This window comes from Mirounga angustirostris, unplaced genomic scaffold (assembly GCF_029215605.1).
Source record: "Mirounga angustirostris isolate CCGP_5_RB_7025 unplaced genomic scaffold, mMirAng1.0.hap1 SCAF_9, whole genome shotgun sequence".
Taxonomy (NCBI): domain Eukaryota; kingdom Metazoa; phylum Chordata; class Mammalia; order Carnivora; family Phocidae; genus Mirounga; species Mirounga angustirostris.
Window position 1 is genome coordinate 32,548,125 of NW_026991717.1, and position 22,823 is coordinate 32,570,947.

The 22,823-nt window shown below is 51.6% G+C and overlaps 1 protein-coding gene across 3 annotated transcripts; it reads left to right on the plus strand.

The window, feature by feature from the left end:
• Positions 1-827: 827 nt before the first annotated feature.
• UBL7 (ubiquitin like 7) lies at positions 828-15,556 on the plus strand. Of its 3 annotated transcripts, none has more exons than XR_010404957.1 (12): positions 828-948; positions 2,458-2,670; positions 3,403-3,522; positions 7,157-7,239; positions 8,038-8,122; positions 8,645-8,702; positions 9,428-9,561; positions 9,822-9,871; positions 10,099-10,266; positions 10,841-10,963; positions 13,492-14,490; positions 14,913-15,556. XR_010404957.1 is itself a non-coding variant. In XM_045899715.3 (11 exons), the coding sequence occupies exons 2-11, from the start codon at positions 2,487-2,489 to the stop codon at positions 13,627-13,629; spliced, it is 1,143 nt and encodes a 380-aa protein (XP_045755671.1). In that variant the 5' UTR covers positions 828-948; positions 2,458-2,486; the 3' UTR covers positions 13,630-15,556. The 3 variants fall into 3 exon arrangements, 1 of the variants encoding a protein (XP_045755671.1); XR_006794935.3 differs by having other exon boundaries at positions 13,492-14,442; XM_045899715.3 differs by having other exon boundaries at positions 13,492-15,556.
• Positions 15,557-22,823: the final 7,267 nt, after the last annotated feature.

Genomic DNA, 22,823 nt, shown 5'->3' on the forward strand with positions numbered 1-22,823 from the left:
CTCAGTGGTTGCCCCAATCCCTGGCCTACGTTGGGATGTTCTGGAATTAACACTTTTACGTTTGTGCACACCAGATCAGCCTTCAACTGCTATGATCAACCTCATTAACTTTTTATATTCACTTTTTTTCCCCTTAGTCCTTAATTCTCGAAGAGAGTCCAATTAGAAGTAGCTCCTCTTCAACATTCTAGCGCTAATTCTAACTTCCGTGCAAACAATCCAATTCGAACCGTGCATCTAAAATATGCAGTTTCTCTGTAACAGTTCAGTGGAAATTCCTCTCCCTAAGTTCTGTGGATGACTGTTACATAGACCTCGCCACTGCGTGTTGAGGTATCACGATCTCGACTTGGTAACACCCCTCCATGGTTTAGAGGGAGTCATCCTTCCCTTCCCCCTTTGCCTCCACAGGTAGGTTGGCGACGAGAGGCACAAGTAAGAGGCTCACTTCACCCGGGGGCACGCCGTTTTCTAGGGGGAGGACAGCGACGTACCGCTGGGCGTGTCTGAAGAGGCTGCTCGGGAAAGCGCCCTCGAGGGTGAGGGGGGGCCAGGGTCGCAGCGGGAGGGGACGCGGGCGGGCCTTCCCTCCGGCGGCGCCGTCACAGCCCGCCGTAGCCGACGGACTCTGCACGCTTCCCGGGACGGCGCCAGGCCCACCTCCTGCGACTCGCGCCCTGGAAGGCAGACACATAACCAGGCCCCTCGCCAGCGAAAAGTGCACAGATACCCCGGCGCGGGAAATTTCAAGTGGCCTAGAAGCCACGCCCTCCCCGTCGACCGGAAGCTTTGCCCCTAGCGCCACTAGCCTACAGGCGCCTCAGAAGGGGCGGGCTGCAGTAGAAACTGCAACTCCCAGAGTGCAGCGCAGGGCTTCCGGCTTCCGGCGAGTGGACCGGAGTGTGTTTACACCGGCGGCTCTGCGGCCGGATTCCTTCCGCGGGACGGGTGAGGGCGCCGGGCCCTGGGCCGCGCGGGCTAGACGTGTGTCTATTAGTTAGCTGGTCCCGTGGGAGCGGTGGGGTCGTCACCTAAAAGATAGTGTCCCTGCCCCACTACTAGCTGTCTGTAACCTTGGGCCAGTGACTTCACCTTTCTGAGTTTCGGTTCCCTCGTCTGTAATATGTGGATGATAATGCCTGCCTCAAGGAACAATTGTGAGGATTAAATGAGATAATGGTATATAAAAAGACCTATTTATTCTCATAATCTTGAACAGTATTAAAGTAGATGTGTACCTTGAGGATGCCTTGGGGTCTGCTGTGCAGCCTCAAAGCTACACGGCCTTTTCTTTTTACTCTTGCCTACTAGAGGCCTCTTTGGAAGCAGTAATGATTATAACGAGGCTTGCCTGGTCCTATGAGATTCTTCCACCCTCGGAGTTCCTGATTCATTTTCTGGGTACATTTGCCAAGCATTGGGACAATAAAGATAAAAATTCTAGTCTTTGCTTTCCAGGGCCTCCTAGAATGGGTTGGGGGTGGAGGGTTGAGAATTAAATAGGTATTTGTAAACCTTTGCCCTGAGGGAATGTGAGAGGAAAGGGAGAGGGGATGGAGGAGGTTGTATTTGAGTTGATCTTGGCAGGAGTTTGCTAAGAGACCAAAGGGAGGAGGAATTACATGCAGTGTTCGGGAAGGCTTTCTGGGGGTGGACTTAGTGCTGGAGAGGTTAGAGTAGGACAGGGCTCTGTTGGGGAAGGAAGGCTGGCAGAGGAAACAGAAAGAATGTTGTCATAAGCCAGGCTGTGGAGTTTAGACTTATTCATAGAAGTGGTTTGGAGTCATTGGAGGAGTTCTAAGCAGAGGAATGACTTGATAAGGTCTGTGTTTTAAAGCGATGATTAACTGTGGAGAACAAACAGATGGTTACCAGAAGGGAGCTCGGTGGGGGGATGGGTGAAATAGGTGATGGGGCTTAATAGTACACTTAATCAGGATGAGCAGTGAGTAATGTATAGAATTGTCGAATCGCGAAATTGTACACCTGAAAGGAATACTCACTGTATGTTAACTATACTGAGTTGAAAAAAATAAAGTGATGAGTTGGCTTCTAGCATGGTTGTTTGATAGAGAGGCAAGAGTCAGGGAGCTTGTTATAAAGCTATTGCAGTTCAAGAGGAGTTGATGAAGAAAATTGGAAATAAGGAGCATACATAAGGGAGAGGGTTGGATGATCTCGTTTGAACCTCACAACATTCCTATTAAGTGAGATGGTGTTTTTATGTCCACTTTAAAGATGAAGGAACTGAGGCCTAGAGAGCTGAAGTTTTGTGCTGTTTATCATAGGATGAGTAAAGAGAGGATCCCACATTCTAGTTCTGGCCTCCTGATGTTGCATCCTGTGTTTTTCCAACATTGTCACACTGAATTAGCTTTCATTCAGCCCCTTGGTGGGGTGGGGGTGGTGTAGGGTGGTGGTCTGTCCTTTAACCACTAAGGCTTTGTTCCTTTACAGGGAGAAAGAGAGAGCGCGAAAGAGAGAGGATGTCTCTCTCAGATTGGCATCTGGCGGTGAAGCTGGCTGACCAGCCACTTGCCCCAAAGTCTATTCTCCAGTTGCCAGAGTCAGAACTGGGTGAATACTCACTGGGGGGCTATAGTATTTCATTTCTGAAGCAGCTCATTGCTGGCAAACTCCAGGAGTCTGTTCCAGACCCTGAGCTGATTGGTGAGTCTCTGTGGGCTGGGAATGGGCTGCTGCTCTGATCTCTTTCTGGGGAGATACTTCTGGAATTATAAGGGTAAATTAAGAGTTTGGGATTTGTTGCCTCATCATGTTAACAGTCTGGGAAGTGAGTGTTGTTGGGTGACTAGGAACACAAACCATGTAATAAAACTATTGGTTGCCATTTCAGTTGTGCGTTATACTGAGCTACTTTATCACAGAGTTCCTTAACTATGACATGGAAGAGCAAGAATTTGGGGTAGGCTAGAGAAGGAGGAGCGCATTGTTGGGGGAGGCCTCCAGTATATGGTATTGAAGATGGGTTTTGAGGGATGATTAGAAGGATTTTTGTTTGCTTGGTTGGTTAGATGGAAGGTAATAAAAAAGGAAAGGAGGATGGCAAGGGTATTCTAGGTGGAGGAAGAAGGAATTAAATTAAATTACAGACATAATTTATAATAGCTGAGAGATCCAATTGATTCATCCTTTTTTTGTTGTTGCATTTTCCCATTCATTTAAATTGAGCAGTCTCCAGGATGTTAAGCTCTAGAGCTTTCCTATGCATAGATTCTGTATTTTATGACTTTGTACTTGCTAGTGCTTTTTATTAAAATATATGTATTAAATAAAGCAAGTATCATTCTCTATCTGTCCAATCAAGATAAGTTTCTTAGGGGCAGAAACCATCTACATTGTTTTGAGGAGCAAAATATAAATGGACCGTTCTCTTTTTAGATCTGATATACTGTGGCCGGAAGCTTAAAGATGACCAGACCCTTGACTTCTATGGCATTCAACCTGGGTCCACAGTACATGTTCTGCGGAAGTCCTGGCCTGAGCCTGATCAGAAACCAGGTGAGTAAGGGCCCTTAGATAGGGAGAGCCTCTGTAATCTCTACAAGGAAAGGGTCTGTGTGTTCTTGAGGCATGGCCTGGGTGGAATAAAGAGGGGATTTACTGAGATGGCGATGGAGGATATCTGTTTTACTTATTGGATTAGTCTCCCATTGATAATAGCGTGGGATTTTGATCTACTTGCTGTCAACACCACTAACAGAAGGGGGTTTGTTGCTCTACTTTTTAAGTTCATTACCCACTGTTTCCTAGTGGGGTAGGGAGTGTGTGTCTGTTTAAACTCCTTACAGTTGATTTCTCAGTGAATTTTGTATCTTTTTGTTGTTGTTGTTCACATTAGAAAAAAGCTGGAAACTCCTTATGCTCCTGTAATGATGTAGTTTGTCCTCTTGCTAGCAAATCTTCCCACAAGTGACCCTAGGTGGTGATTTATTCAATAAGGTCACTCCTGCTATCCTGGTAATGTATTTTCCTGAAGCTTGAAAATAATAGTATTAAAGTAGCTCTTGGAGTAAACCTATAAGGCCTTTAATGCCTTTTTGATTTATTAATAAAAGGTGCTGCTTAGAACTCATAATTTAAGTTTTCTGTGTTTTAAAAGCTTTCCCAAAGATAAAGCTAAGCTGTATAAAAAGATTAGCTTTGTGAAACTGGCAATTTGACATACTTTTGTACGTTCATGATTACTGTGATTGGTTATCAGCTTGAAATTTCCCCTCTTTTCAATTCTAAACATAAAGGACAAAAAGATCTTCTTTTGTCCAGTCATGGGAAGTGAGAAAGAGAAAGGCAGTCTCTGACATTCAGGGGTTGGCCTGGCCCTCAGCTAGGCCTTGAAATATGAACAATTTCACAGATCACCAACATCTATAAGCCCACTGACACTGAGAAAGTAATGGATCAAGACAACAATAAGATCCCTCTCATTTTTGAACAGAGACAAAACCCTGAACATTGTCCACATCACAAAAATGATCACATATCCCTGTCTCCAGCTATCATGAGTGACTGCTCCATCTTTATCAGTTACAGCTTGGGCCTTGCTCTAGTTTTCCTTCCTTCTAGGTAAGAATTGTTAAGATATCCAATCGTAAAATCACCCCCAATTCCTGACAGCATTCAACCCAGAGCAAAACCCTGCTTCTTTAAACGTCCCCCCACATCACAGCCAAAGCCCAAATCCTATAAGTCTTCTCTCACGTCATCTGATTGAGATGCCCACATTCCTATGGTGTGCATCCTCCTCTCTCTACAGAGCAGTAAACTAAGCGTGGTCCACTGCAGGTGTGCCCCTCTGGTGTTTGGCTGGAGGGCACTGCCAAAGGAAAAGTAACATTTATTGCTCCTTTGAGCCAGATTGTTTCTCTTTGCTATCCCATTTAATCATTAGACCTGTAGGCCAGATGACAGAGTTAGCATTTTATAGATGAAGAAAAGGAGCATTAAAAAAGATATTTATTGGGGCGCCTGCGTGGCTTAGTCAGTTAAGTGTCTGCCTTTGGCTCAGGTCATGATCTCAGGGTCTTGGGATCAAGCCCAGCATCAGGTTCCCGGTTCAGCGGAAGCCTGCTTCTCCCTCTTCCTCTGCCCCTCTCCCCTTTGTTTGTGCGCGTACGCACGCGCTCTCTCTCTCTCAAATAAATAAATAAAATCTTTACAAGAAAAAAAAAAGAAAAGGTATTTATTCAAGGTCACCTACTTAGAAAGTGAGTGCAAAAGCTGGGATGTGAATCAGGTTTTCCTGGCTCCAGAGCCCACATTCTTTCCAATGGGCTGGCTGCCTCCCACTTCCAAAAGAGTGAGACTGAGATTAGCTCAGAGATGTTGTAGAGACAACCATAACTCTTAGCTGATTGCTGGTTTAAGCGTCCTTTTCCTCCTCCCTTTGGAGATTTATTTTTGAAACAAAGTTATGTTTTATTGTGAGTGAAAATAAACTCAGATCCGAAAAGAAACTATCATGTTGGCATTTTGGATATTTTGTCCTTGAGCGTGCTTCTAAAAAGGAAGCACATTTCTTGATCTCCCACTAGATTAGCGCCTGGAGGAGGAGAACCTGTCAGTTCCCTTCCTTCCCACCTGGATCCCTGTGATGGTTCTCTGTGTCAGGTTGCAAATCCCTTCAGGAGCTCACTGAGCCTGCTATTCCAGCATCGAAGTGTACCGTGAGCTCCAGCCACAAAAACCAACTTGCTGTTCTGTCAAAGCACTTCGTTGTTTTATGCTTCCACGACTTTGCACATGTTCTCACTTAAGCTTAGGACTTTCTCCCCCTAGTGAACATGTGCTTGACCTTAAAACACCCTCTCAGATGGTCTTCCCTGGGAGACGGCTTTGTGTCCTAGCCTGCCCTCTCCACGATGGCTGTCTGCCTCCTGCCCCTCGTGCCCTAACTGGGGTCCACATCTCTGCGGAGCGCCTCATCATGCTCTTTTGTCATTGTGTGTTTGTGGGTTTGATCTAGTCTCTGCTTCTGTCCCAAGAGTTCCTTGTTGTGGCAGGGAGTCTTATTTTTTTGCCTTCCTGTGCCTTTCCCCCAAACCAGGCCTGGAGTAAATTGCTTAGTACATGTTTGTTAAATGAATAAATTGGGTAATTCACTTAAGATGAATATTTTTTTTGAAAGATACCACTGTCCTGATTAGAAGTATAGGTAAGGACATGGTTGCTATCCCAGACCCCAGGCTGCCATTCCCCTTGCTTTGGGATGGTGGCCCCTGGAGTTGGGCAGTACACAGTGTGTATAATCACAGGTAGCTGTCCTAGGCGAGAACCACACTTAAAAGTGTGACCCAGTGTGGACTTCGTACCTACTCCCTCTCCTTTTACCCAGATCTCTTCACCTGTGAAATGGGCTGATGTCCTAAACAGTAAAGTAACCCAAGTAAAACGAAAACAGCTCCTAAACTTTCCCATGTTGGGAATGAATCATAGTGTCCAAAGATCAGAAGGGAGCTTTGAGTCTCAGTGAAGCACTTGTTATGCGGTATGTGATACAAGGTTGTTACAAGAACCCTAGGAGCACAGTGTATTTTCTCGGTCCTTCTTAAATATTTGTTTAAAAATTCAGAATAATATTACAGAAGCCTGAAAGAAGATATCAAAGAGGAAACAATCAGCCTTGATCCTGCCACCCTACCCAGGTTCTCTTCTTCCCTCTGTCCCTTTCCAGCCTGGGACCACGTGCACACGGACACATTTTACGTAGCTTTACTAGAGAACATATGTACAACTTTGTGTTCTATTTCTCTCCCTTAACATATTGTGTCAGCATCGCTCCATATTGTTCAGATGGCTTTTGGTTCTTATTTTAAATCACTGTATAAAAGTCTACTGAGCTGATTATACCTTCCCTCTTGCAAATGTGAGAAGTCTAGAATTCCTGCAGTGGGACATTGATCAGAGCCGTCTCTTTCATGTGGCAAGGTTCAGCTCTGCCGGAGCTGGAATCTCTGTTTTATGTACTGGAGAAGCTTAAAAGAGAGCACGGTTTTCACATCTGCGGCATCGGCGGGTGTTTCTGCCCGGGCACTCGTCCTCTTAGCCGGGTGCTGGGGGAGCGGGCTGAAATGCTGCGCTGCATCTGCTGCAGGGACAGGGCTGGGTTGTAGGTAACTGAGTGTCTTGTCCCCAGAACCTGTGGACAGAGCGGCTGCCCTGAGGGAGTTCCGGGTGCTGCACACTGCCCTGCACAGCAGCTCCTCCTACAGGGAGGCGGTGAGTGCGCGCCCAGGCCCCTTGCCCGAGCCTCCTGTCAGGATGGCAGGAGGGGGTGCGAACGCTGGTGAGTGGTGTGGAGCGGGAGCTGGTGGCCCGTCGCCATGGCTACTGAGAGTTCCTCAGGGAGTTTTTGTCATGCCTGTGGGTCTCAGGAGAGCCCTGTCATCCCCCAAAGAGGCTCTCTCAGCTAGGTATTGTTGATTCCATCTAATGATAATGATACCACCCCTCCTGATAGTGGCCTCATGGAATGAATGTAGTTACGGCCTGTGGATCCACATACTGTTTCTGCTGGGCCTCGTTCTTTGACTCCCTGCTGAATTGCCTGCCCACTGCTCCTTACCTGGATTTCCTCACTGGGAAAATGTGCTGATGTGTCTCTGTAGGAGAATTGATAAGCCAAATTAATAGAGCTGCAAACTTCCCAATATGTATGCATACAAAAATGGTAATTTCATAGAGATTGAAAAGGGCTTTTGGGACCTAGAGGAACTTTTGCTACTGGGCTTATAAAGAGAGCTTTTATTTTGGAAGCATTAGAACTGTAGATGAGGGAAAGGAATAGAAATTGAAGGTTTACTGTGATCTTGCTTTTTTTTTTTTTTTTTAATGTTTACCCTCCAGTAAGCCACAATCTTAGAACAAAAAGAGGTTCATCTGTTTCCTGGGGCTAGTGTTCCACTGTGGTGGCGTGTGTGAGAGCTTGTAGGGGGAGGAAGCCCTTCAGCAGCGTGTGGGTGTTTGCTGAGTGGATTGGGCTTAGTGGAGTGCTCAGCGCCCCCATTTCTCCTGCAGGTCTTTAAGATGCTCAGCAATAAGGAATCTCTGGATCAGATCATTGTGGCTACCCCAGGCCTCAGCAGTGACCCTATTGCTCTCGGTAAGTGCCAGAGGAAATAGGAGTTGTTGGAGAAGGAGAAACCAGGGGAAGGCAATTACCATCTTGTCCACAATCACTGGTCTTGTTGAGGGAGAGGGGAGACCAAGACACGTGCCCTACACCCAGCCCTCCAAGGGCTGTCAGTGCCACGGAGAAATCATGGCCTACCTAACATCAGAAATGAGACGTGAGGATGCCAAATGGGGGCAGCAGTTAGCCCCCAGCAGGGAAGACTTCCTGAACACATTAGTGGCTTAGGGAAGAACCCAGACGTATGGGGAAGAGAGGCTGGCGTGTTAGTCCAAGGCGTGTGACCTAAGTACAGAGGGAGGCAGTGAGAGGGGCACAAGATGGAGAATGCTTGGCTTGTGCTTCTTGGTGCTTCGTTTCCCCCCTTCTTGTGGGAGCTGCTTTGTGATCCTATGTCCCTGTAGAGCTGGTTGATCTGAGGCCTATAGCCTCTTCACCCACCTGGATCTGGCTAGATTCCCAGTCTCTCAGGTAAGCCCTGTTCTCCTTCAGGTGTTCTCCAGGACAAGGACCTCTTCTCTGTCTTCGCTGATCCCAGCATGCTTGATACGTAAGTACACCCATCTTAGTAAAGGGTCCCCTATCCCTCCCCAGATGGTTGGCCCAGAAACCTCATTGTCGCCCTGGATTCTGCTCTTAGAGCCCAATCCCGTCTATCCCTGAATCCACCTGTGAAGTATGTCAGGAGGTGAGGAAGAGCAGGGGCTACCAGTAGACCGACAAAGCCCAAGGGCAGGGACATGTGGAGATGTGGAGACGAAGCAGGGTTCTGAGGGCGGTGGCTTGGCAGGCCAGGCTCAGTTCAGCTCTCTTTCTGTAGACATTGGAGAGCCTTGGAAATATTTTAGGATGGGGAAAGAAAGCAGGTGCATTGATCCCTAAAATTTGAGAGCCGGAAGGGACATAGTAAAGGTCATATCCCTTATTGTACAAGTGAAGAAAATAGCCCCACCCCGGGAAGAGAAGGGATCTCCCAGAGATTTCCCAGAGGAAAGTCGTGACGGAGTCGAGGCTGGAGAAGGGCGCCCGAGCCTCCTAGGCTGTGTGTGTCCCATGACGCCTTGCTGGAGGGGCGGGTGAAGCATGTGCAGTGGGCCCTCGGACCGCAGACCTGGCCGCTGTGGCTGGGGGCAGAGCCAGCCGGTGGGAGGCGCTGAGGAATTTAAAGGCGGGCACAGGCAGTGCGATTGTCTGGAAGGCACCCAGAACTTCTGTCGTGCCCAGGGAGCTCGGTCCTTCGCAGTTACCCTCTGTTTCTTCCCGCCTCTGCCCCAGGTTGGTGCCTGCTCACCCAGCCCTGGTCAATGCTATCGTCCTGGTTCTGCACTCGGTGGCTGGCAGCACCCCACTGCCGGGAGCCGACTCCTCTTCACGGAGCGCGCCCTCCAGCTCGTACCGGGACATGCCAGGTAGGCCCCAGGGCAGTGTAACGTAGGTCCCCTGGGGAGCCGGTGGTGGCCCAGGGATTTGCTTTACTCAGCAGCTATGTATAGCGCTGGCAGAGGGCGTTCCTTGGGAACTCTCGGTTTGAGTCAGGGAGTGCATCTGTCCTGTAATTTTCCAAGGGAAGAGATGAAAATGTGAATTTGGAGAGGATCTGAGCTGAGAGTCTGGAGCTGCGCCTGTGCCTTTCTGTTCTTCCTCCCCAGATCTGTTCTCCCTCCTCCAGGTGGCTTCCTGTTTGAAGGGCTCTCCGACGACGAGGACGACTTTCACCCAGTAAGTGGCCTGGCTGCTTGCCACTTGAGGAGATGGTGCCATGGGTGCGCCTCTCCCTGGGACTTGGCACACCCAAGCTGGGAGGTGGTCTTAACCCCTTTGGTGGCCAATCTGTGGCCTACTCTTCCCTTCTGAACCTGGCAGCAGGTCAGGTAGTTCTGGTAGCGGGGGCGGGGTTCATGTGGGACCGTCACAGTGCCACTTCCCCGATTGCCTCCCTTCTCCAGAGCTCCAGGTCCACGCCCTCTAGCAGCACACCCAGCTCACGCCCAGCCTCCCTGGGGTACAGTGGAGCCGCCGGCCCCCGGCCCATCACCCAGAGCGAGCTGGCCACTGCCCTAGCCCTGGCCAGCACTCCGGAGAGCAGCTCTCACACACCGACTCCTGGCACCCAGGTACGGAGGGAGGGCCTGCACCTGCAGAGGGAGGCCGGCCCCCAGGGGAGAAGCTCCCTAGCAGCACTGACCCTGGTACTCCATCTGGTTTGAGCTGAAGTCTGCCTGGAGCCCTGGTGGGGTTCTCACGGCAGCTCAGTTGACCTCCCCCACTCCGTTGTCCTTAGGGCCCAGCCTCTGGGGTGTGGTACAGTCCAGAATTCCTCCCATTATAGCTCAGAAGTACCTCCCCTCACATAACGTGCCCTTCTTCATCCATGACAGGGCTCAGTCGTCCAGCTTAAGCGTTCCTGGTAATGGTCACTCTAGTTGCCAAGGCCATCTCTCCCGGTGCAGGGGGCCTAGGCTAGGTTAGGGGCTCGATTCCATTTCCCTGGAGCAGAAAAGGATGGAATCTTTCCTGGCCACAGCGAGCTTTTAGGTATCCCTCTGTGGTTGTCTCATGTAGGTCTCTGTTGGGAGGCAGTAGTTGGGTCCCCTAGGGACCCACGATAGGGTGCTGTGACAGCAGCTGGTATGTGCTGGAAGATTGAGGTGGTTCTGAGGGTGGCACTGACCGCTGATTCGTCTCTAGGGCCATTCCTCGGGGACCTCACCGATGTCTTCTGGGGTCCAGTCAGGGACGCCCATCACCAATGATCTCTTCAGCCAAGCTCTACAGCATGCCCTGCAGGCCTCGGGACAGCCCAGCCTTCAGGTCAGTTGTCCCTCCTCCTAGTGTCCTAGTTACTGGTGACTTCTTAGCTACTTTGGATAGTCAGCTTCTTACTGCTCTTCAGAGGGCCTTCTTCACTCCAGGAGCAGCTGGGGCATGGTGGTGTGACAGGAGAGGATGTTTCCAGCAAGGGCAGTTGTCCCTTTGGCTTTCACTCCTGTACCCTGTGACTGTGGCCTGCCCCCACTGACTGCGTGGCTTGGATACTTGGGGCAGTTTGAATCAGAGTCATTCATTCATTCCATGAGCATTGACCGAGTGTTGAGCGCGTATGTACCAGACCTGGGTCCAGCTCCTGGGGCAGAGGCAAGCCATCATCATCAGAGACATGCCATGGAGGGGTACCGGCAGAGCTGATTGTCAAAGAATTGGTTAGAGGTTAGCCAGGTGGGGAAGGAGGTATTTAGGTGGGAGGATGGTGTCCGGGCAGAGGCAGCCACCTGGGGAGGTACATGTGACATACCCAAGCCTACAGGCTAGAAGGCAGTGTCCTCGTGGAGAAGATCCTAGATGGAGCCAGTGAAAAGGGGAGCAGGAGCCTGGCCATGAAGGCCTGGAGTGCTCGGGTAAGGAGACCAGACTGGATTCTGCAATCACAAGGGAGCCATGGAAGGTTTTAAGCAGGGAAGGATACCATCAATGCTCTGCTTCCTGGGAGGGTCACCCTAGCAGCTAAGTGGAAGGCCCTAGGAACCAAGGTCTGCTTGCATGTCTCCGTGCACGAGCTGTCTGCGGCACTCTGTTTGCTTTGCTCCTCACAGTGAGCCTGGGAGACCAGTGCCATTTCTGGAACTTGTCCAGGGTCATGAAGCCATCCAGGGGGGAAGACAGGGCCAAGCTCCTGTGGTTTTTCTCTAAACCACGTGGCCCTGGTGGACAGTGAGGGGAACAGGAGCAGGACCCGTGGACGGCTTGTCTTCCGTTCCTTCATCTTCTGCAGCTAGATGCCCCTTCCCTCTGCTGTCCAGCTCAGGAGCTTTCACTGGCTCCACCCGGCCTGTAAATGAGGCGGAGTTGGTTTGTGTGGTTTTTGAAAAGCCCTCCATGCCTCACCCTTGCCTCTCTGAATTTGCATGTCATCCCCACTGCCTTCTCTTTCCCATAAGTGAGCACACTGTCTTCCCTAAGTTGTGCACTTCCTCCTTCATGAGGTAGAGATATTATTAAGCTTTGAAAGTTCTAAAAGAAAATGTGGGTTGATTTCTTTAAACCTTTATAGTAGAAGAGGCCTTTTGTAGCTGAGAGTCAAAATCCAGGAGCCATTGCATGAAGAGTAATACATTTTGAGTTTGTAAAAGTGAAGATTTCTGCATAGCAAACCAAACCAACCAACCAACCAAACAAGCAAAGACCGAAGCCTGACAAACTGGGAAAAAATCTGTAACGTGTATCAGACAAAGGGCAAAACTTCTCTGGTATGGAGAATTCTAGTAATTTGGGATTAAGAACTCCATAGAAGAATGGACAAAGGGCAGGAACAGACTCTTCATGGAAAGGAAGCGCTGAAGGCCTTAAAGCCGTGTGATTCCTTACAGCCCCATTTCTTGGGATTTACCCTGGAGATGGAGGTACGTGTATGTAGAAAGTGACAGCTGTACAGAGGTAGTCCCTGAAGCATCGTTGTGATGGCCAAAGGTTGGAAACAGCTCGGTTATGGTGCACTTCAGGACGTCCATGAGTTGGAATATCGTACAGTTATTAAAAAGGTCTTTACTTAGGGGCGCCTGGGTGACTCAGTTGCTTAAGCGTCTGCCTTCAGCTCAGGTCATGATCTCAGGGTCCTGGGATCGAGCCCCGCGTTGGGCTTCCCTGCTCAGCGGAGAGTGTGCTTCTCCCTCTCCCTCTGCCTCTCTTCCCGCTCGTGCTTTCTCTCTCTCTCTCTCAAATAAATAAATAAAATCTTTTAAAAAAATAAAAATAATAAAAAGGTCCTTACTTAGTGGCATAGAGAGATCACCGGGATGCATTAATTATGTTCGAAAAAAGCGAGAGGGGTTGCTGAATGTAGAACAAGGGTCTCAGAAAAGGGTAGATAAAAGAGCACATATTTGTATTTTCTCAAAGAAAGTAAAATAGGTTCTCTGGGGTGGGAATGGGAGTGGATAGACTGAGACTTTTCACTCTGCGTCATGTTCAGAAACAAAACTAATTTAAAAATGTATGCCCTCCCCTCATTTTGTGTGTACGTGTCTGTCGGTCTATACATAGAGCAGGAGAAAGTAAGTCGTTTAATTTTTTGAAATTTAGACTGTGAGTAATCTGCACCTTCTCTTTTGATCTTTATGGTGACGTTTTCCTTTTTTTAATTGGGAAAACTTTGTGTTTGTTCTCTAAACCCTCCAGCTCCTCTGGTAGGTAGTCTTCCCCGAAGCCCTGTGCACTGTGGACCTTCACAGCGGCGACTTTGCTGTGGGAACCGACCTTCCCTCTCTCCCCCTGAGAGGGCAGACCTGAGGGAGTCTACGGAGGGTCCTAGCTAACCGCTCCTGCCCGCTCCTGTCTTTCTACAGAGCCAGTGGCAGCCTCAGCTGCAGCAGCTGCGTGACATGGGCATCCAGGATGACGAGCTGAGCCTGCGGGCCCTGCAGGCCACGGGTGGCGACATCCAAGCGGCCCTGGAGCTCATCTTTGCTGGAGGAGCCCCATGAACTCCTGCTCCTTCTCACCCCCCGCCCCCCCCCCCCAGCAAACTGCCAAGGTGGCTGCCCACAGGAGGCACTCCTGAAGGTGCCCCATCTCTCCTCTCCCCAATACATCTGATGGTTGACCTTCTGCCTTGTCCATTGCGTGGCCCTTCTGGCTGACCTAGCTGGTGGAGACAGGGGGGCAGGCATGGTGTGTGGGTCTTGGTGTGTGGCTCGCCCCTGCTTCTGAGCCCTGGGTGGAAAATTTTAGACCCATGTCATGGGATGTTGTGTGATGCCCATACTCTATTTTGGGAGAAGTTTCCCCGTGATAGCCCCAGGCCCTTTGGTACTTTAGGGTGTGGCATCCTCAGGACATGCCCAAGGCTGGAGCAAGGCTGCCACCCAGTGTCCAGGGTGGCTGCCATGTGGCCAGAAGAGGCGTGTGCTGCTGAGATGACTTCAGGCTGGGGAGTGGCCAGGGGTGCTTTTACTGGGAGCAGGTAGGGCAGCTTGCCTTCCCACGGGCTTCCAGAAGATTCCATGTCCTCCCCTGGCCTCATCTCCTCAGGCAGTCTTTGCCGCGGATGCTGTAAGGACGCCAGACTCCAAGGCCTCAGAGCGGTGCCAGGAGGCAGGGCCCTCTTCTCTGTCCTGAAGGCGTAAATACAAGAGCAGTTAAATAACAATGCTAAACAACAACACCAACACGAACTGGGCTCAGCTTTCATCTTGAAGAGAGGGCACCAACCCCCAAGCTGCTGCTCCATCTGCCTGAGCTCTCGTTCCCCTTGGCACAGTGTTCCCGACTGCGTTGCAGACGTCCAAGTTGAGCGAGTGGGTTTCGTGTGCCTTGAATACTTTGTCACATCTTCCCCTCAGATGGTGGGTTTCTGTAGAAAGGAGCTCAGAGGTCTGCTCCTGCCCTGTGTCTTCGGCAGACGTTCTGTCCTCAGCATCCCCAGGCATGGTCATTCAGCTTCTGCTTGTCACTCCTTGGGACAAGAGGTCTCTCCCCCTCCTAAGGACTGCCTGCTGTGTCCTTTGTTCCCCAGAGCATTCGGCCTTTAGTCCGCACAGACAAGCCTGCTGCTCCCTCTGCTCTGTTAGCACGGCTCTAGTTAGGGAGAGGAATGGCAGTTCACTTGCCCCTTTGGCTTATGCTGGTGTTGGTGTCCAACACAACCTGTTCTCTCTGCATGACTTCCAATTTATCAGTGACTCTTCTTAGAAGGAGGTGCTCTGGGGGGGGACCCACAGTTCCAGATATGGCCTGAACTCAGCACATTTTTCTTTCCCTCCTCCAGAAAACGTGAAGTCTTGCCGCATGCCCTTCTCAGTCCTAGAATTAATGTTGAGAGGTGTTCGCATTGGCTGAAAAGGCTCAGAACTCACCAGGCTTCTTGGTGCCAGGACTCTTTGTGCCTCAGTGGTCTGCTTGGAGCCCAGCTGCCTCCTTGTGCTTGAGAACAAAAACCAGGAAGCTCTGCCTTCACACTCGGTGTCCCTGGCTTGTTTGTGGTGGAAACAGGCCGCTGCCATCCTCGTGGGACCACTTGGTCAAATGGGGCTGACAGAGCCCTTCCTCTCGCGGCCTTCCTTAGAGCCAGGTCACTCTGTGGCAAGTCATAGTCTGCTCTGGGGACCACCTTCAGAGGCACTGGGGCTCCCCCACCTCTTTATGCTGGGGGACATTTGGGTAACTCTGTTCTGTCCCTGGACCTGGCCCCCAAATACCAGTTGTACTGCTTCCCAGAATTGAACCGTTTCCACGATTTCCCTTTCCCTTCTTTGTCAGCTCTTTCCTCCAGGGTCTTGGCAGGTTGGCTTTGCTTCCTTTGGCCACATTTTAAATAATATATGTTGGGTCTGATAAGTGCCCCTACGGAGTCTGGGGCTTTCCATGGGCCAAGAACTTCCTCACCATTGTTCCCTTCACCCTTTCAATAAACATTCATCCGGCTTCTGCTCTGTGCCAGGTAAACCTGATGGGGTCTTTGCTGTCACAGAGCCATGCACTGGGAAGACAGAAAAACAGATGTTCACACTAAAGCCTGAGGAGAGCTGGCGAGGCAGGTCCCCTGGGCTTGGGGCTTCTAGGAAGGGGAGCCCACTTGGGTTGGGGTGTGTGTGTGTGTGTGTGTGTGTGTGTTAGGGGTGTGTGTGTGTGTTAGGGGTGTGTGTGTGTGTTAGGGGTGTGTGTGTGTGTGTGTGTGTGTGTGAGGGAGAGCTGCTTGGAGGAGGCATTGGGCAGGAAGGTGTACATGTTGAGTGGGAGCGGGAAGAACAGGGCTCTGGTAGCCCTATGTGGCAGGGTGGATCTTGAGGTAGGCAGAGGCTGGGTCATTTTAAGCCATGTCACAAGGAGTTTGGACTTCCCCTAAAGATGCTGGGGAGTCACAGGAGATTTCGGATCAAGGGAGAGTGGGATTTGCATTTTAGAGAGGTCACTGGCTGCTGTGTGTGAACAGGTGGGGAGTGAGGCAGGCTTGAGGGAGGGAGGCCAGCGAGGAAGCTGTGATCCACTTAGCACTGACCATGGGCTCTCCAGGCAGCGTGGCCTTGGGGGAGGGCGGGTGGACAGCGAATTAGCTTTGAGGAATCAGCATTCATATTGCATCTTGGGAAGGGGGAGCGTACTTAATTACCTCCGGTTTGTATCAGGTGGAGACACCGGGGTTGAGAGGTGAGGTCATCTGTCCACAGTCTCAGTTAGGATTTGGACAAGTCGGCCTTAGGAACTCAAGCCTGTCTTACTTCAAGGCTGGTGCACCTCCCACTGCTGCCCCTGGCTGGTGAGTGTGGGAGGGTGGCAGGTGCTGCAGGGTCTGACCAGGCTGAGGAGCTTGGGCTTTATCCTGACACCAGAGAGCACCTTGGATGGCTTTAGGCAGGGCAGTGGGGGAGCCAGATTCTTGTGAGGTAACCTGACAGCTGTGTGGAGGCTGGATTTGTGGGAAGTGAGATTGGCAGTAGGAGACCAGCTAGGAAGCTTTCTGCCTGCAGATGGGACACAAGTGGGGGCCTCGACGAGAGCTGCAGCAGGGGGGTTGGGTTGGAGGGGAGGGATGTGAGATGAGAAACACAGACTAGCCGTGGGGATGAGGGAGAGGGAGGGGGCGGCAGGGGAGGAGTGGGTAGATGGGGCAGCAAGAATAAGGGATGGGGCGTGGGATTTGGAATGCAGAGCCAGTTTGGGACATGTTGGGCTCACAGTGCCATGGGGCAGCCAGGTGGGGATGTCTTGTAGAACAGTTGGATGGTTCTGAGGCTGCAGATAATAATGATCAGGAAGTCTTAAATTGAAGACTGGACCTGTGTCATGTGAGAAGGGAACTGAACTCTTCAGGGGCAGGTAGCAGGAAGGGGACCCCCACTAAGGAGTTAGACTATATAGGGGTGGTGACTAGTGACCATGGAACACGGAAGGGAGTATCTGCCGCTTCTGGGAATGCGAGACCAGGAGTCATAGCTGCCAGAGTGGAAGGAGTGGACAAATGGCATGGTCGGGTGCTGTGAGCTGTTATGGAGAGACCTGGTAACCAGGGCTTGTAACCTTGGACTTGCCGACTTGAGTCATGGCGACCTTGGGGAGATGTTATCAGGGACCCAGAGCCCAGTGATAGGGGTCGAGGCCTGAATAGGTGGGCACAGCAGAGGCAGGGAAGGTAGAGAGCTCTGGGGAAACTCGCCTGCGGGAGGGTAGCTGGAGGGAAGATGGTTGGCAGTTGGAGGGGAGATGAGACTGAGAGTGAGCTTTTGCAGTTCAGCAGAGGTGAAGTTGGAATTGATCACGAGAACTTTTCTAGGAAGCTAAGGGGAGAAAAAAAAGGAAGAGACCCCAAAATAGAATATGTAAATATGCAAAGATGGGTGAGCTTTCTGAACAGATCCCTTCTCCTGATATAACTCACATTTGGCTCGGCTGGCATGGGCTGGGATGGCACAGCTTGCCGGGCGCATGGGCCCCATCTGGCCTGGGCCCCAGACCAAGCTCTCAGAACCCTACCCTGAGCTGGCCTCTTGTCACCTCTGCCACAGGCCGTGGCATTGCATGTTTGCTGAGAAAGTCGGGTTGGGGGCGGGGGTGGTAAATCACTTCCAACCTCCAGGCCTCCGTGTGCTTACCCAGCCTCTCCAATCCCCCTCTGGGCTGGGGAGGTGGTTAGGTCGGCTTGGCTGTGCCCCTGGTTTTTCCCTGGGCCTAGCCCTGTCTGGCTCCTTCGTGTTCTGCAGTTGCTGGTAACAGAATTCAGCTTCTTGGATGCTTGAAATACCTTGTGCCGAGACCCAGGCACTGCCCTACTGTACCTTGGCAAAGCGGCTGACAGCAATGTGCTATGGTAGTACTCATCTATCAGGCCCCCTCTCTGTGCCAGTCCTTGAGCTAGGCACGCACAGATGCTATCGCAGCTGAATCTCATGACAACCCTGAGAGGTAGATACTCCCCCTTTTACAGATGATTGCTTCCTGTTGTCACAGGACGTGGCTGTGTGGGGAAACTGGCCTTTCTGGGACCGGGATGGGATTGGATCGGCACGATTCTGTCAGTCCCTCACCTGGGGCCTCATGCCTGGGTGCCAGACCTGGATGCCCGTAGGAGGCACTGTGGGTCTGCTCAGCACTCATCCCTCCAGGAAGTGGCAGCTTGCGTCTTAGAAGGGATTCAGTCTTCTAAGTGAGACTGGCTAAGGGTTCGATCTTTTCCACAGACAGCCTAACCTCTTGGAGCTCACTTGTGTCCTGTTCGACATGTTCCCTCAATTTATATAAGTGGAGATTGACAATGTGCAAATCAGAGATGTCAGGGCACTCAGAGATAGGCTGGTGATTGTTCTAGATGACTGATGGAGTCAGTCAGTCTTGTTAGGGCAACCCTAATGAGGGACAGGAACAGGGACAGTCTAAGGTCCTGTGGTGGGGACCAGAAAACCAATCGCTCTCATGCAGGGTGGGGTCTCATATTTCCCCCTCCTAGGCCCAGATTCAGACTCACCATCTTTCTCAACCAGTGTTCCAGAAAGCAACTGCTGATGGGTGGGAATTGGCCCAAGGATGACTCTGGGCTAAGAGCAATAGGATTTAGCAGGCGGCTGTCCCAGCTCAATAAGGCTGTGCCTTTGGAGGGGCTTGGTCAGGAGGGAAGTCAGTCTTCCAACCCTGTACTACTCAGCCTCTTCTCTAAATGTTGTGTTCTGATCTGCCACCCTATTTTTGAAGGAGGTGGACACAAACTGGGCTGCCCAGCACCTAAGAGCTTCTCTGTAGAAGTTTGTTAAATGACTGCTGATGTCCTAGGAATCAGCCAGGATGACCGAGAACAAGCAAAACCCCACGAGGGACCTAGTTGGGACTGGGGTTATTTACCCTGAAAAAAAGAGTAGATTTAGAAGGGCATGACCTCCGTGTTGAAATCCCCTATTGAAATCCCCTGGCTCTATCCCAGGAAGAGGGATTAGATGTGGTCTGTGTGGCCTTGGAGGACAGATTTAGGACCACTGGGCAGGAGTCTTCCTCTGGGGGGAGACGTCTTTATCAGAGCTAAGTAAGGTGGGCAAGGCTGCCTTGGAGGTGAGCTCGTCATCACTGGAGGTATGTGAGGCTGCATGACCACCATCAGGGCTGCCGCGAAGGGCTCCCAGGTCCGACCGAATGACCTCTGAGAGTCAAGAATTGGGATTCTTAGATCACTGTATCTATGGAAGACTGGGAATGGTTTGTGGGAGACTACATATCTGCAAGTGTTTCTTTTCATTCAGGAGGCCCAGCAATCAGGCATCACATCAGAGCTGGGAGGGTCCTGGGATGCCTATCCTGCAGACATAGTTTTAGAAGCATATGTATTCCAACCTGCAAACAAGAAGGACATGCAGAAAGTAGGAAGAGAGAGCTTTGTTGGTCTCTGGTCTAGAGGGAGATGGACCAGAAGAAGCATAGCTCCTCTTTCTCCTCCTGTAAACGGAGGAGTGGAGGCTTGGGCTGGGGCAGGGCCTTGCCTAACTTGGGTCAATGGCCAGCTGGGATTTTTTTCTCTGACCTCCCAGCCACTTCTAGTCAGGAGACTTTGTTAGTCTAGATGGGCTCCACATGACTCCCACGAGATCCTGCTCTGCCACAGCCCTTGGACACTGAGAATAGAGGCCCAGAGATGGGGGTGGGGGGTGGGGTGGGGGTATGGTGGGGCGGAGGGAGGAGTTTGTCTCTAGAAAGTCTTGCCAGTTATCTGTACAGTTTAGGCTGACTCCGCTCTTTCCAAAGTGGCCACCAGGTGGCACTCCTGCCACAAGCCCAGTGCCAAGCCGGCAGAGTTTTGGGGCTAAGACACTGGGTTGCCCCTGGAAGCCATGGCAGGACCTGACATATTTTTAGGTGAGCTGAGTGCCCTGATGGAAGGAGAAAAGGTCTAGCTGTTATCTGCGAATCTCCTGGCCATCACTGAATATGCCCCTGTGGGTTTTTACTTTTGTCTCTCCACTTAGCAGGCCAGACCCCAATCTTGGCAATTTAGGGTAGAACCAAACTAATGCAAATGCATCTAGAATAACTAGGACAGAGAACTGAGATGCAGGAATGGGATACTGCTGGGAAGTGCTGACCCTCAGGGGTAGGAGGTGGAGGCGATGGCTCTGAGCTGGCCTAGAAGGAAGAGTCAGGCTTGGATATGTGGGGAGGGGCCAGCACTCAAGGTGAACATCCTGGCAGAATCTTAGGGGCAGGCAGAACACTAAGGGAAAGGTGAGCTGTGGGACCAGGGCCCGCACAAGCCAAGAAGGGTTTCCTGTGTGCACCTCACGTGGTCCATCCCTAAACCCTAACGTGCTCTTCAGAGGGTTGGGCCAAATCCAGGGGAAGCTAAGGCTTTGGCGTCTGCCTGCACTCATGAGATACTCACGGGCCTGCATACAGTGAGCACACAGCAAGTTGGAATTTCCAGACATGGTCTCCAGTGCCTTTGAGGTGTGTGCCAGTATTTTAAAACTGGGAGTTGGGAGTTTCAATAAAAATTCAATTTTCAGCTTCTCTTGAAAAATCAGACTGCCTGTCCTACTGGGTGGACTTTCCCGTGGCCCCTGTGGCCGGGGCTGAGTAGACAGAGCATGTGCCCTCCCAGTGTTCCCCAGCGCCGCCCCGTCCGCTTCACCATTCTCTGGATTTCCCCGGTCTCTGCCGCCTCCCCCCACCCCCACCATGGGTGCTAGTGGTGGTCGGGGGATGGACAGTAAGAGCTGCTGTTGTGAGTGGACAGAGGCCTGGGTGGACACCAAGTTCTGAGGCCTCATAGCATGGTGGGCCTTGCATGAAGGGGCTGTTAGGGGCTTGGGCTCCTTGTGCCTATAAGAGCGCTCTTGTGAGGGCTGGGTCACTCCTTTGAAGACCAAGTGTAGCCGTGGAATCAGGGCTGAGGAGGAGGTCAGAGAAAGCTTGGAGAGAGGAGGAATGCTCTGAGTAGGGCCCTGAAAGTCTTTGCTTGGAAGGCTGGGGAGGGGTCCCAGTGCTGCTTTGGGGCTCTGAACTTCAGGTCTGTGTGTGTCCATGAGTCTGACTCCCCAAGGGGCCTTCTGGATTTGGCTGTGCTTCATCTACTCATAGGGAAGACCTCTTCAAGGTATTTTTCTCCTAGATAGGAGGCCCTGCACCATTTCTTTCTCCCAGCCTTCTTCCCCCGGCTCCCGTCCCCCATATGGGGAGCCACGGGGAAGGGGAGGACAGGAATGAACGCCCCCCCCTCCCCAGACCCATCAGCATTCCCATCTGTGGCTGCTTCTCCTGGTCAGTTTCCCACCATTTGCTGTGAGTGGGGATTATGCCCCCACACTTGCTCCAGGCCCCAAGGCTAGCCCGGGCCCCCAGTGAGGCAGGCAGGCTCCTGTCAGCACCTTTACCATTCTCAGTGGATTTTCCTATGCTGCCTGAGGCAGGGAAGTCCATGCCCAAGCACCAGTTCTGGTCATCTGCTTTCCAGACCCTGGGTACCTGCCCACAGTCTAGTTGCTCTCTCCTTCTATAGAGCTACTGCCCCAATCATAGGCCTAGTTCTCACCTCCCCTGGCTGCTGGTAGGAGTGGGCTGCCATCTGGCCCTTTGCCCCTAGATTGGCCGGCTTGGGGGTGCCCATGAGTGCAGCAGGTGCTAAACTGGGCATGGAGAAGCCCAGCCAGAGGCCCACCCTCGGACATGAGGTGGAACAGTCTTCAGCATTACCCCCTCATCCCCACCCCAGCCTGGAAAAAACTTCCCTGGCATCTATCCTGGTTTCCATCTGCTGCCCTGTTGCTTGGGAGGCTGAGCCCAGCCGTGCTGGCCTGCCCTTCTGCCTGGCACCTGGTAACCTGGGCCCTGCCTGGGTCTTTCTGAGGATCATTTGGATCCGACTCGGCAGCAGCAACAGGGGGCAGAGCACAGAGAGCATTATGATGTAGAAGATGAAGGTGGAGGCCCCAAGGAGACAGCCCGAGCTGCTACCCCAGCTCTCTCTACCTAGCTGTGTGACCTTGGGTATATCTCATTCCCTCTCTGTTCCTTGGTTTTCTTGTTTGCAAAGGGAGCCGAATAATATAGCACGTCGTACCTTAGAAAACTGTGAGGGTGGGCGGAGCTATAGCGAGGCTGCGGAGAGGAGCATGCACAGCACAGAGTGACCTTGGTGCCAGCCATTGCAGTCCCTGCTCCCTGTCCCTGTGCCTCAGTGTCCTGTCATATGGGCTTCTACCCTCTCCCTCAGTGAGGGAGACAATGTAGAACTGCTGGGGGTAACGTAGGTGGAAGTGGGTTGCCTGGCACATGGGCAGTGTTATCATTAATTCGGAATTCTCCATTCTTAAAGGCAGGAGCAGGTGATTTCTTAATTTTCCTTATCTTTGCAGAGAGGACAGACATTGGAGGCCATACAGCTCAGGACATGAGGCCCTGGGCTGGAGAGAGTGTGTGTCTTGGAGACTTAGCCAGGGCCAGAATATATTGCTGGCCTCAGGGCCATAGGCTCAGGTGCACGCCTGGGGAGGGGCTCTTTGAACTGCCCCCAGCCTCCCCCTCTTTGGGGCACTGTACCTCTGGGCATCAGCAAGCTGTTGGCCCCACCCTGGAGGCCAGGAACCTAGCCCTGCACTGTCTCTGGAGGCATCTTGATTTCACCTTTTGGCCTGTTGGGGTATCTGGGGGCTCATAGGGAAGAAGGAAGGGGATAGCTAGAAACAAAATATGGAATGGTAAAGCAAAA